We start from the raw sequence: 15,328 nt of genomic DNA on the forward strand, positions 1-15,328 counted from the left end.
CCATTCAGTTAAAATTTGCAAATGTACCAATTCCGGATCTACTTAATTACTTTTATGAATAATTTTAATTATATATTTGTATAAATTAGATATTTCCGGTATTATTTAGATGTTACAGTTCAAGCTTGTCAATCCTTTATCATTCTTACTATTAACATTTGTATAGTTAAACATTTTAACTCATTTTAATTTTATTTTGTAACTCAACGTACTATTTCACTGTATAAAAGACGTAGGTATCATAAAACAAAATGGTAACTATGAAAGTGTTTGTTCTTATTACATTTTTTTCTTTGTCATATTCAATTACCAACTTTATGCCCAACCTACCAGTGGTGAGTCCATAATCAGATTGTTTAATAAAATAAATTCTAAATTTTCTATGATTACGATTATGAATTATAATTTATTTTTATTTTATTGATGTGCATTTATGACTCTTAATGTAGGGAAAATATCATATAGTATTCGAGAAAATGTATTCTTGCAATTCAACAAATTTATTTCAATTTAATATATATACTAATAAAAAGGCATCAAACATAACTGAAATGAAAGGAAATATAACATCATTATCACTTTTGGATGATACATATATAGTAAGTAAATATTAAATTAAATAAGTGATATAAAAGTTGAATATTTATCTAGGTACTTGATTAGCTTTTAGTCCGAGTTTAAGTGAAAAATGTATTTTTACGAACCCAGCAAACGATTATATAATTATTGAGTAGAGTTAAATAGGTATATAAAACATTATTAAATTTTAATAAAATTATTAATTTGTAATTAGAGTTTTTATGCTTGATTTCATATATTTGCTAAGGTTCAGCCATTGACTTAATTACTGATATTAAAAAACATTTAGTTTTTACTAGAGTTTTAAATAAATTAATTGAATAATACCTAAAATAATGATTTGTGTGATTTTTAGCTTGAATTTAACATGGCATCGTGGAGTTCTATTGGAGGTTGGAAACCAAATGCAGTGGTTTACATAAATAACAAAGCATGTAGTGCTGGGAAAAACCTCTTAGGAAATGCATGGTATTTATTGATGGATTCTTTTAAAGTTCCCACAACTAGCTGTCCTCTTCCACCGGTAACGTTTAAAAAATCAATTTTGTATTAAAACTATAAATTAAACAAATTTGCTGAAGTAGTAATTAATAAATTAATTCTATCACAAGTATTATAATACAATATTTTCAATGATTTCTCGTTAAGTATTCAAAAAGACTATAGAGAAAAAAAAGGATTGAAGAAAATTGAATAACCCAAAGAACAGTTTTGTGTTGTAAAATGTAAGAGAGCACTACTTTTTTTATTTTACCTTTGAACTAAATGCCACAATGCATAATTTAAGTTTGTTAATTTGGTTGGTAATAAAATATAAACTTCACTTTTTATACTACATACATTCATACAATATATCAAATAGTAAAAATTATCTTAGATTATTTAAGTCACAAAAAAAATAGAGAAGAATGAAACATTAATATGCATTTTTAACGTGAAATCTGTACGCTATGTTGTAAGTGGTAAGTGTATACATAAGAATTGAGTACATAGTATTGTGTATAATACCTATACATTTTTAAATTTATATCAATTTTTTAAAATTTTAAATGTGTATGAGTTGAATAAAATTAATTTTAAATTAATTTTTTTCAAAATTTAAATACTCCAAAAATTTAACAATTTTGATGAAATTACAACTCATTAATTCACAAAATAAATTAAATACCTATGTGTGCTTTCATCGATTATGTATTAGTTATAATTACAGAACAGATTTATATAGAACAGCTAATCGAACGTTTTATATCAACCGTTGTAATTAAAGCTTATTTGAAGCGTGTTATATATGAAAACAATAATTTCAAATTATTAGAGAATGTCTGTCAATTATTAATTCATCAAATTTTTTCAAATCAATATAGATAGGATTTTTTTCTGTAACAACTTGAATTTGTTTTGTCTACACATTTTTCTATTGCTTATTCAACAATTACTTATAATCATTTAATTATTATAATTTGTTTGTAATTAGAAGTATAAATCTTGAAAATATACTGATAAATTGCTGTTTTTGCTTACCTATTGCAACATGTTTTGAATATGTATTAATGATGAAATGATAAAATATTTACAAATTACTGAAGAATGTGAAATTATGTAAACAAAAGTTGGGGTCATTTTAATAAGAGTAATAGAAATCATGAACATTTCTTATCAAGTTTTAAATATCTTGTTGTAATAAAAACATGCATTTACTTGAAATTCCTTTCCCTAGCAATAAAATAATTTTGAATGTTTCAGGGAAAATATACAACTACAGGTATTGACATGCAAAAAATTGAAGACAATAATTTTCCAAAGCTGTTTTTTTACGGAAAGTATAAGGCAACTATTAAGATAAAAACAATAAATAAAAAAGTAGTTGGTTGCGGTATAATTGAATTGAGTTTTTTAAGACCATGGGAAAAACCGATTTAATTCAATTTTATAAAATTATAATATGATATTTCATTGTTATAATAAAATTATAATATAATAGTATTTTAATATTGTGATCATTGTCTAATATCATATATAATTTAATATTTATCATAATATATTAAATGGTTTTGGATGCATGTTTTCGAAAGTGAAGTTTTAGAATGCTGAGTTTTAGATTGAATAGATTTAGAAAATCTATATATTAGAATATGAAACTTTTAAAAAATTATGGTAAACTTCTAAATCTTAAATTAGTTTTGTTGGATCGGGAAGACAGGAAACATATTATGTATTTTATATTTATAAATATAATGCTTTGTTACTCAAAAATCGTTATCAAGTTTTTATTTTATTGATATTGCCTACTATTATCGTAGAATTATGATAGAGTTCTATATTGATATAATATATGATTATTTTATATCTGATCGAATACGAGAAATATCAAAAAGCAATTCACCTTAGTCCAGTACCGTACATCGTACTAAATACCTACGTGGTGTTACAATTACATAAAATAACTATAAATAATTTATCAAAAACATGATATGTTAAATGTAAATGGGTTTTAATATGTTTTCAATAAAATTTATGATCATAAAATTAATGGTAAAATAGTTTAGTATTGGAAATACCGTGACTATGCAGCTAAGTTACGAACTACTACGATTGCTAATACACACATACCTATTCGATGATAAAGGTAAGCCATTTAGTATTTCCGACCAATGTCATGGCCCAATTCCGCAGATAATTGAATGTAAAAAAATTAAAAATTTCATAAAAAGAAAGGCTGCTGAGACTAAGAATACAACAAGTTCCATATTCCAAGATTCAATTTCACAATTGGAAAATGTTATAGCTTCTCAAACTTCAAAATGCTCGGCTAAATCAATTGTAAAAAGGCAAAGAAAAACAATTATCAAAAAACCAACCACATTTCTTATCTTGATGATTTATCTGTTGAAACATTGAGTGAAATGAAATAAAAGTTTAAATAAAACTGTTAAACGAAATGATGATTATATCATGATTTTCACAACTGTTATAGAAATTGTAATTATTTAAAGAATTCACAATTTTAGACTTTAGACGGAACTTTTAAATCATGTCCTAAGCTTTTTAAACAATTTTATGTTGTGCATGGTTCAATTTCGAGAGATGGAAACGAAATGGTATTTCCATTAGTATCTGCATTAATTACTGGCAAAGATGAAAATTTATATAGTATTTTATTTCCTAATCTAAATAAATTTGCTAAAGTAAGTGAAATTTTTATAAAGAAAATAATAACAGATTTCAAACAGGCAGCGATTTATACAATCAATAACTTATTTCCGTTTGCAATTCATTCAACATGTTTTTTCATTTAGAACAGTCGATATATCGTAGATTTCAAGTGTTAAATTTGGTTACAAAATACCAAAATGTGCTCGGGTTCAATTTTCGTGCCCGTAAAATCGCAAGTTTGGCATCTTTGCCCTCTGAGAAAGTGAAGTATTTTTAAATTAGAATTTGAGGATTGAGGACAATGAAATTGATCTAGTTACATATTTTGAAAAAACGACGTTTATTAAAGTTTAGTAAACTAAAAAAAGGTTTAGAAAAAAAGAAGCAACGCGTTACGATCCATATTTTCCTACTAAAATGTGGTCAGTACACAGTCGAAATGTCAACGAAATACCATAAACATCTAATTTAGCAGAAAGTTGGTATAACAAAATACATAATTTATTATTCACATCCTGATATACGTTCATTTATCTCCAAAATTCAAAAATAACAGCATAGAACTGAAGCGACAATTGAATCGTTAATTTTAAATAAATTATTCATAAATATTTATCTAAAAATTCTAAAAGTTTTATTTTCTTAAATACAGTGTTTCTAAAACTTGGTATTATAAAATATGACTTTTTTACAAATTATCTTTTTATTGTATTTGTTAAGTTTTTTTTATAGGTTAAAATGTTACTTTTGTTTATATACTCAAGCAGCATAGGTTTATAGAAACGCTTTAAATAAATTAATGGTGGTGTACCTCAAGTTTCTTACTTACAGATATAAGTTTTAATATATCGGTTTTCAACCTTTTTTTAAAAACGGCACGTTCCGCGATAAAAGAATATTGTTTTTGTGATACACAAGCAATATTCTTTTATCGCGGAACAATTTTTTTTTCAAGCAAATGTAACATATTTTGTATTAACAACGAACATTTAGTACTGGGAAATTCTTTTTTTTTTTAATACTAATGAGTAATGATATAATATAAGCTTGTACCATTGATGTAGTAGATTATTTACAGCTATTTTGGGGTATACATGTGTACCACAGAACAATAATTGAAAACCACAATAATTTTATATTACAATTTTTGAATTGCTTATAAAAAAAAAAAAAAATGCTGTATAATAATATTATGCAATGACATTACTTGTAAGTTATAAGTTATAACTAAAATTACCTACTATTGTGTATTTTACATATTAGTTATTTTACATAAATAGTATAAAAATAATAATAATAATTGTATTATTTGTTTTATATCATTTTAAAAATGTACTACATATATTATAAAAAAAATAAATGTCATTTGACTTATCTTATATGAAACAATTTTATAAAAGAATAACATTGATAAAATATGGATGAAATAGATTATTTGATTTTTTTATAATTATAAAATATAGCTTTAATAAATTTTATTTATGTTATTTTTATTTTTTCAGATTTCATCATATTTGTATGGTTTTTATCATGGCGATTCCGAACATTTCCATCTTTTAAAGATAATAACAAGTGCGTGTATGAATGCGATTTAAAGATTTAGTAATTAAAAAGAAATATACAGGTATAAGTATAATGGATTTGCAAATATTAACAAAATGACACAAAATTAATTCTAAAATTCATGACATTACACGTGCATAAAACTCAAAAATGTCACTGAAAATGTCATTAACTAACATCAATTTTTCCGTATAAATTGAATGTTTTTGGGATATATGGTTTTTATTCTTTCTGTTTATACGAAAGTCTACTGATGCGACGTATATTGAAAACCATACTCGTTATATGATTCAAGAAATACGAATCATCCGGTTGTGTAGGTAACAGATATTTAATTGTAAAATATATCGATTATTTTACCTTACTCAACAATATCATATTCCCGTCAGTTGTTGGTAACTGCAATATAATTAAAGATTAAGGTCATAATATAAAATTTCTAATAATTATATTGATTAAATATTATTTGAGTTGATAATTAATGTTTATTAAAATATCGTTGAATCTAACCCGTGTTAAATTACTTCATTGTAGATTTTAATGTTTAAGGATTAATTTTGACCTTCTAATATTGTAATTCAAAATCGTTATATTGTAGAATATATATTTATTACAAATAATATAAAATTATGTAGGTTAGAATAGTTAGATTTAAAAAATATTATTAAATTATTATTGCAATATCAGTATAAATTGAAACAACAGTATTTATAATATCAAATGTATATAGTTCATACACCATTCTATCAAACACACAATGCTCATGTAATTCCAAAAAATATTCAGATATTGTAAAAATATTGCATTTATAAAAATTCAAAACATTTTCAAGAATATTATTAAATCCAATGAAAAAATAATAAAATACTTTGATCAAAGTAGTTAGGTAAATACCACAATACTTTAAATAAGGTATCGATTATGTCACTATTAAAGGTATGTTAAATTTTAATACATTCATTAAAATAATATACTATAATTTTAGGTAAAATTTGAAAATAAATAATAAGTAAAAAAAACATATTATCTGTACGTATTGTGTACGTATAATTATCCAGGAAATATTTACATCGAAATAATTTCTATAGAAATATTGTATTAAAATAAAAATGTATAAATACCAAACAATTTAGTTGCATTCAGTTAACATTTGCAAATGTACCATTTTCGGATCTACTTAATTACTTTTATGAATAATTTTAATTATATATTTGAATAAATTAGATATTTCCGGTAATATTTAGATGTAACAGTTCAAGCTTGTCAATCCTTTATCATTCCTACAATTAATATTTGTATAGTTAAACATTTTAACTCATTTTAATTTTTTTTTGTAACTCAATGTACTATTTCACTGTATAAAAGACGTAGGTATCATAAAACAAAATGGTAACTATGAAAGTGTTTGTTCTTATTAAATTTTTTTCTTTATCTAATTCAATTACCAACTTTATGCCCAACTTACCAGTGGTGAGTACATAATCAGATTGTTTAATAAAATATATTCTATATTTTCTATGAACACGATTATGAATTATAATTTATTTTTATTTTATTGATGTGCATTTATAACTCTTAATGTAGGGAGAATATCGTATAGTATTTGAGAAAGTGTATTCTTGCAATTCAACAAATTTATTTCAATTTAATATATATACTAATAAAAAGGCATCAAACATAACTGAAATGAAAGGAAATTTAACAGCATTATCACCTTTTGATGATACTTATAGAGTAAGTAAATATTGAATTAAATAAGTGATATTGCAGTTGATTATTTATCTAGGTACTTGATTAGCTTTTAGTTCGAGTTTAAGTGAAAAATGTATTTTTACGAACTCAGCAATCGATTATATAATTTATAAGTAGAATTAAATTTAAAAAACTTTATTAAATTTTAATAAAATTATTAAGTTGTAATTAGAGTTTTTAAGCCCTGATAAAAATTTTAATAGATTTTGATTTCACATATTTGCTAAGTTTCAGTTTTTGACTTAATGACTGATGTTAAAAACCATTCAATTTTTACTTGAGTTTTACCTAAATAAATTAATTGAATAATACCTAAAATAATGATTTGTGCTTTTTTTAGTTTGATTTTAACATGGCTTCATGGAGTTCTATTGGAGGTTGGAAACCAAATGCAATGGTTTACATAAAAAACAATGCATGTAGTTCTTTTAAACACCTCTTAGGAAATTCATGGTCTTTATTGCTAAATACTTTAAAAATTCATAAAATTAGCTGTCCTATTCTACCGGTAACGTATAAAATATTAATTTTGTATAAAAACTATAAATTAAACAAATTTGATGAAATAGTAATCAGTAAATTAATACTAACACAAGTATTATAATACAATATTTTCAATGATTTCTCAATAAGTATTCACAAAGACTATAGAGAAAAAAATGGATTGAAAAAATTGAAGAACCCAAAGAACAGTTTTGTGTTGTACAATGTAAGACAGCACCAATTTTTATTTAAAGTTTTAACTAATTGCATTAATGTACAATTAAAGTTTGTTAATTTGGTTGCTAATAAAATATAAACTTCACTTTTAATACTAAATACATTAATACAATATATCAAACAGTAAAATTATCTTAGATTATATAAATCATAAAAAATATAGAGAAGAAAGAAATATTAATATGCATTTATAACATGAAATCTGTACGCTATGTTGTATGTGGTAAGTGTATACATAAGAATTGAGTACATATCTATACCTATACATTTATAAATTTATATTAATTTTGTAAAATTAAAATTGTGTATGAGTTTAATAAAATTAATTTTAAAGTAATTTTTTTCAAAATTTAATTACTCCAATAGCTTAACAATTTTGATGAAATTACAACTCATTAGTTTACAAAATTAAATTAAATACGTATGTGTGCTTTCATCGATTATGTAGTAGTTATAATTACAGAACAGATTTATACAGAACAGCTAATCGAATGTTCTACATCAACCGTTGTAATTAAAGCATATTTGAAGCGTGTTATATATGAATCCGATAATTACAAATTTTTAGAGAATATCTGTCAATTATTATTTCATCGATTTTTTTCAAATCATTATATACTGGATTTTTTCCTGTAACAACTTGAATTTGTTTTGTCTACACATTTATCTATCGCAGATTCAACAATTGCTTACAATCATTTAATTATTATAGTTTGTTTGTAATTAAAAGTAAATATCTTGAAAATATTCTGAAAAATAGCTGTTTTTGCTTAAGTACTGCAACATGTTTTGAAAACGTATGAATGATGAAATGATAAAATATTTAAAAATAACTGAAGAATGTGAAATTATGTAAACAAATGTTGGGGTCATTTTAATAGGAGTGATAGAAATCTTAAATATTTCTTATCAAGTTTTAAATATCTTGTTGTAATAAAAATATAGTTATAAAATATTTTTGAATGTTTCAGGGAACATATACAATTACTGGTTTTGATATGCAGAAATTTGAAGATAATAATTTTCCCAAGGTTTTTTTTTACGGAAAATATAAAATAACTACCAAGATAAAAACAATAAATGAAAAAGTAGTTGGTTGTGCTATCGCCGAATTGAGTGTTTTAAGACCGTGGGAAAAACCGATTTAATTCAATTTTACAAAATAATAATATGTTATGTCATTGTTATGATAAAATTATAATGTCCATTAGTATTTTAATATTGTGATCATTTTCTGATATCATAGATAAGTTAATATTTATCATAATATATTAAATGGATTTGGATTCATATTAGACATCTAACATCAATTTTTAATAATATAGGGATAGACGCGGAGTCCCCAGAATAATAAATAACCTATAAGCAAATAATTATTGAGTAGTGGTTTTATTATTAAAGAGCAAAAAAATGCAAACAAACAATATAAATGATTTGAAAAAAATCATGAAAATAATATTATTTAAATAAACACTATAATGATGATACGTTTAAAGATTTGCTTAAATTCTTCATTAGCTTTCAACTTCATTTTTTAGTTATCAAAAATATTATTTATTACAGAATAGTTGACTACCGTCAAATATCAATAGCTGCATAAATCAATTTTTTTTTATTAAATTTTTCGTAACATTAAAGCATAGTGTTTATACTTGCTATACTTTAGTACTTTAGATTTTTACCATAGGAAATGGCTTATCTTGAAATGCACAATATTACGTTTGTAAAAGCCTGCAGAACTACAATAAATCTGACCGAATTAATTAGTATGTATTAGAACTCACCAAAATGAATCAGCAAAAAACTGAAATTCTGACACTTACCGGTAGCTTTCATTAAAGTCGATTTAATAAATTTGGACTTTTTCGGTTTTCATACTTTAATTGTAAAATATGAGCGTCCAATAAAGCATACCTGCAGACCATATGAGACGTTCATGTTCTGCATGTACGTCCTAATGGCGAAAGAAATCCTTACCGGTACACCATGTATTATGTAATATGTATAGCAGCACAAGCAACGCCACATTGAGCCTGTTAATAATATGACAGTAACTATGAGAGATGAAACACTTTTGTAAAAATAAAAAGATTCTTTTCTTTTAACCTAACCATATATCACAAAAACATTCAATTTATACCGAAAAACGGGTGTTAGTTAATTGCATTTTCAGTGACATTTTCGGGTTTTATGCACGTTTGTCGTGTGTTGTCATGTAATTTAGAATTATGTACATATTTTAATGGGTTAGATTCTAAGTGGGATCTGGTTCGATTGTAAAACAGAATATTATTTTTATTGAACAAGTAGTTTAAATGTACGCTTTGATAATAATATTATTTGTGATAAAAAAATATTAATAAAATATTTGATAACACAGTGATAACTGTTATAAGTATTTATGTCATGATCTGTGAGAAAAAAAAATTGATATCTGGTAACATTTTATGTGATAACTTACTTACTTGATTAAAGTTTTTTTAATTTTTTTTTTTTCCATTAGATTTTGTTATATTCTTAAAAATGTTTTGAATCCCTAGTTTTAATAAATGCAATATTCTTATAATATCATAATATTATTTGAAATTATATTGACATGGTCTGTTTGGTAGATTGACATGCATGAGCAGCTATAAAAATTTGATTTGTAGCCTCGAAATGTGAATATTAACCTCCAAAAATAAAATATAACATAACAATATTATAATACATACGATTTATGAACAATTAAAAGAAAACAATGTTGCTGTATAGTTAAAAAAAAAATTGAGTCCATAATTTTTTAGAGATTTTTTTTCTGGATATGAGAATTTACATCGGAATTTATATTACGAAATAGGTGCAACACATCTTTCATTTATAATTTTGAAATTACAGAACACAAGATTATAATAAAAATATCAACCTTATATTGATATTTCTAATAACTAATAAGCATTCAAATAATTATAGAATCAATGTTATTATTGATAATGTGTAATTAAATTTGTGTCATTCAGTTAACATTTGCAAATCTATTATATATAATATACCTGTATATTTCTTTTTAATTAAAAAATCTTTCAACCACACTAATACACGCACTCGTATTTTCTATCACATGAAACTAAAAATATACCTATTTCAATTTTCAATTGTTATTGATATCATAACAAATAATTTTAAACATAAATAATAATTTTTTGTGTATTTATTTTTTATTAGATAGCGATGGTTAGGTATTTAAAACTTTTCCAATTTTTTTCGCAATGTTATACCGAATATTCTTACGAGTGATCTTTTATTCACAATTTCATTTTATTCGTCATTACAGTGATAATCGTTTACGTACTATAACGTAAATAAATTGCAAAAATGATAAACTACATATTAATAAAATAGTTTTAATATTTCTTTTGCGAACACTATAAACATAGCTCGAGGTATGTTTAAGTAGATCTTCATTCAGAGTGTTTTTCATATGGACTATTATACGTGGGATTTTCTCGAACCGGGGAAGTAGAAAAAAAAATTTCAGGATGTTCCAGAAAAAAATCCATTCTTTATTGATTTGAAAATAATCAATAAAATAATATTTGAGAGACACCCTTCAAAAAGTTTGTAATTATCGTTTTCAAATATTATGTACTTCAAATATGCTTTAATTAGAATAGTTGATGTAAAACGTTCGATTACCCATTCCATATAAATCCGTTCCTTAATTATAACTTTTACAAAATTTATGAAAACTCACACACAGTTTAACTATGATTTAATGAACTAATGAATTGTAATTTCAAGAAGTCATTAAATTATTGGAGTACTTACATTTAAAAAAAAAAAAATTCTTTAAAATGAATAAACTGAAACTCATTCTAATTTAAAATTAAAAAAATTAAAATGAATAAATGTTTAGATACTTAATACTCATGTGTACATTTACCATCGAAGCTTACACTATTATTAAATTTGAACTAAATATTGTTAAAACATAATATACAGATTACACATTTTAAATAATTTTTGTTATTTAGATAAGTCAGAGTAGTTATACTATTGAGTATATCCCATAAACGTATGTGGTATAAAAATTTAAGTAATTTTTTTTTTTTAGTGATTATAAATTAATGCATCCAATACAACTACCAACTATATGAAGTGGTACACACTAACCTTAATAAACAACAATCCAACTTCGTTGTCTCATGTCTCTCAATCTCCTTATCGCCAAATCATTGAAAATATTGTAAGATAGTACTTATTATTAATTTGAATTCACTGATTTTAATATCATCGAATTTTTTTAATTTACAGTTAATTTAAAAATTAATTGTTTTTATACATAACCAATGGGATTGGACAGCTACTTTTGGAAGCATTAAAACCATTAGCCAATAAATACCATGTTTTCCCTAACACTTTTTTCAAACTACTACATGAATTATTGGTTATGTAAACCATTGAATTTGGTTTCCATCCGCCAATTGAATCCCATGATGCAGTATTATTATCAAGCTATAAAAACATAATACATTATTTCCAAAAAAATGTTTTTCACTTTATTTAAAAAGTTGAAATCTATGCCCTAGCAAATATGCGAGATCAAAAATCAAAACTATTTCTTATCAGGGCATACTATTATGTCACTAATTTTATTCAATATATACTTACAGTAAGAGTATCGTCTAAAAGGTAATAAGAATGTGAAATTTCATTTCATTTCAGTTATATTTGATGTCTTTTTACTAGCACACATATTAAATTGAATTAAATTTGTCGTCTCGCATGGATATATTTTACCAAATACGAAATAATATTCTCCCTGTAGTGAAAGTATTAAATAAACATATTATAATATAAACATAAAAATAAATAAATTTCAATTATTTTAAATATTCAAATATTAATTGGAAGAATAATAAAGGGTTTACAAGATTGAGCTGTTACCTTTAAATATTGCCAAAAATATTTAATGTATTTTTATAATTAACTATAATTATTCGTAAAAAGTAATAAAGTGGATCCGAAAGTTGTATGCTATGAACTAAATAGAACTAAATTATTTGGTATTTAAAAATGTTCTTTTAATATATTAATTAACAATTATATATCAATTATTTCTATGTAAATATTTCCTTGGTAATTATAAGTACAGGATATAATACCTAATTTACTTTTTTTACTTATCATTTTTCACAAATTATTCTATGTTAGGTAAGGAATTCATTATTATGATGTACATATATTTAAAATATTTTTAAAAAACTGCAAATAACTATACAAAATAAAAAAATTTAATTTACGTATTTAAAAAAAAAAAATTAGTTCAATAATATGAGCTATTAATAAGGAACTTTGTAATAAATGTTCAAACTTTTTGACTTAATGAAAAATATGTTATGGATATTAATAAAAAAAGTCAAAAATATAATATTATGTCTATAAATAGTTTAAAAAAAATCAAACTTTATAAATGAAAATTAAACCATAATTTATTAGGAAATGCTAGTATAAATAGTCAGTGAGGATTTCGAGTAACTATTTGTTAAAGGTTTTCACTTTTGAATTACAACAAAAAAGAAAATTTAATTTTAATAAAATAAAAAAAACAATGTAAATTCAAAAAATTTTAAAACTATACTTATGTCAAAAAGTGCAGTTACCTGTTTATAATTATTTCTTTGTACCTATTAAATAATATAAGGTATATTGAGTTATTTATTTTTAAACTTTACGTTATTGAATTTATGAACGATAATATCATATATTTTATCACATTATTGATTATTTAAATCTAATAAAACGTGAATATTCGAATGTTTTTAAAAGATTTAAACTTAAAAGTAATACGAAAAATATACAGCCACCTAGTTTGTCATATGTAGTATGCGAATGAATAAATGAAAGTAAAATATGATATTTATTTAATAAATTAATACTAATGAATTGTTTTTCATCAAGTTGAGCCATTGGTGATTATAGAAAAACATACATACATATTATAAAAGATAATGATATCTACTATAAATTGTAATTGACAATGAATAATGATTTAAATGTCAGAGGTCGATTGTTACTGCTGTTACACCCACCCCTCACGCAACCATAGCCAACTTTTTATAATTTCGCTCATATGCTCATTGTGACTATCATTACAAATTATATACATTCAAATAAATATTAAAAAAAAATATCAAATAATATGGATACTAAACATAATTGTATAATTTGTTCTTATTTGAAACTCTTATTAAAGGTTATTTTAAAGAAAAAATATTTTACATTATGCAATACAAAATCCTATCATCAATAGATAGCGATATATTTATTATTTAAGTAGACTGTAGGCATAGTAACTATTCAATAATAAAAAATACAAATTAAACATAACTACTTATAGATAATATTAAAAAATCCCTACTCTAAAAATAAAGAAATATGTTTATGACTTCCTTGAATTTTGGCGAGAGATATCACTTAGATTATACAGTGAGCAGAATTTTCGAATTATTAATACCAATAATATTTATAAAAGTGAAATATTTTTTAAATTATAAAAAAAAAACTAAAATTGTTATTAATCATTTGAGTATCTAATTTTGTCCACACTTGAACTTCAAATGTTTATAAATAACATTGTGCTTGATATTATTATTTTTTCTTTTTTTCAATATTTACAGTATTTATACCATCTATCAGCATATAAGTATTTTTGAGACCCGAAAATAATGCCTTAACAAAATTACTTATCTTATAAAACGTTAAATTACTTAATAAAAACTGATGAATAGATCTCGTTAAATCTCGATTATGAGTAAATTTGAATTTAATGTAGTATGCATTATGAATTATAGTTGCTCATTCTTTCAAAAGAATGTCCAATAAAACCTATAGAATATACTTTAAAAATTCATGTAGAAAATAATATATTTGTTGAAAATATTTAATAAATAAACAACAATGTAAAATTTCAAATTACAAAAATCTGGGATGCTGATAGGGACTGATGCGACGTATATTGAAAACCATACTCGTTATATGATTCAAGAAATACGAATCATCCGGTTGTGTAGGTAACAGATATTTAATTGTAAAATATATCGATTATTTTACCTTACTCAACAATATCATATTTTCCCGTCAGTTGTTGATAACAGTGACATAATTAAAGATTAAAGTCATAATATAAAATTCCTAATAATTATATTGATTAAACGTTATTTGAGTTGAAAATTAATATTTATTAAAATATCGTTGAATCTAACCCCTGTTAAATTACTTCATCGTAGATTTTAATGTTTAAGGTTTAATTTTGACCTTCTAATATTGTAATTCAAAATCGTTATATTATAGACTATATTATATTTATCACAAATAATATATATTTATGTAGGTTAGAATAGTTAGATTTAAAAAATATTATTATATTATTATTGCAATATCAGTATAAATTTAAACAACAGTATTTATAATATCAAATGAGTATAGCTCATACGCTAGTCTATCAAACACACAATGCTCATGTAATTCCAAAAAATATTCAGATATTGTAAAAATATTGCATTTATAAAAATTCAAAACA

At 23.2% G+C, this 15,328-nt stretch overlaps 2 protein-coding genes and 1 pseudogene across 2 annotated transcripts; 2 read left to right on the forward strand and 1 right to left on the reverse strand.

Annotated features, from left to right (window-relative positions):
- The first annotated feature begins 174 nt into the window (after positions 1-174).
- Positions 175-2,499, forward strand: LOC112599486. Its single transcript, XM_025346408.1, has 4 exons — positions 175-335; positions 450-599; positions 935-1,102; positions 2,323-2,499. Exons 1-4 carry the CDS (start codon positions 252-254, stop codon positions 2,497-2,499), a joined length of 579 nt encoding a protein of 192 aa, XP_025202193.1. The 5' UTR covers positions 175-251.
- Positions 2,500-6,681: 4,182 nt separating this feature from the next.
- Positions 6,682-8,915, forward strand: LOC112599458. The gene is made up of 4 exons (XM_025346375.1): positions 6,682-6,765; positions 6,880-7,029; positions 7,388-7,555; positions 8,739-8,915. The coding sequence occupies exons 1-4, from the start codon at positions 6,682-6,684 to the stop codon at positions 8,913-8,915; spliced, it is 579 nt and encodes a 192-aa protein (XP_025202160.1).
- Positions 8,916-12,072: 3,157 nt separating this feature from the next.
- The window catches only part of LOC112599459, a 9,509-nt pseudogene continuing 6,253 nt past the window's right edge, over positions 12,073-15,328 (reverse strand).

Source organism: Melanaphis sacchari, unplaced genomic scaffold (genome assembly GCF_002803265.2).
Source record: "Melanaphis sacchari strain LSU unplaced genomic scaffold, SCAv2.0 Contig51_pilon_pilon, whole genome shotgun sequence".
NCBI lineage: Eukaryota > Metazoa > Arthropoda > Insecta > Hemiptera > Aphididae > Melanaphis > Melanaphis sacchari.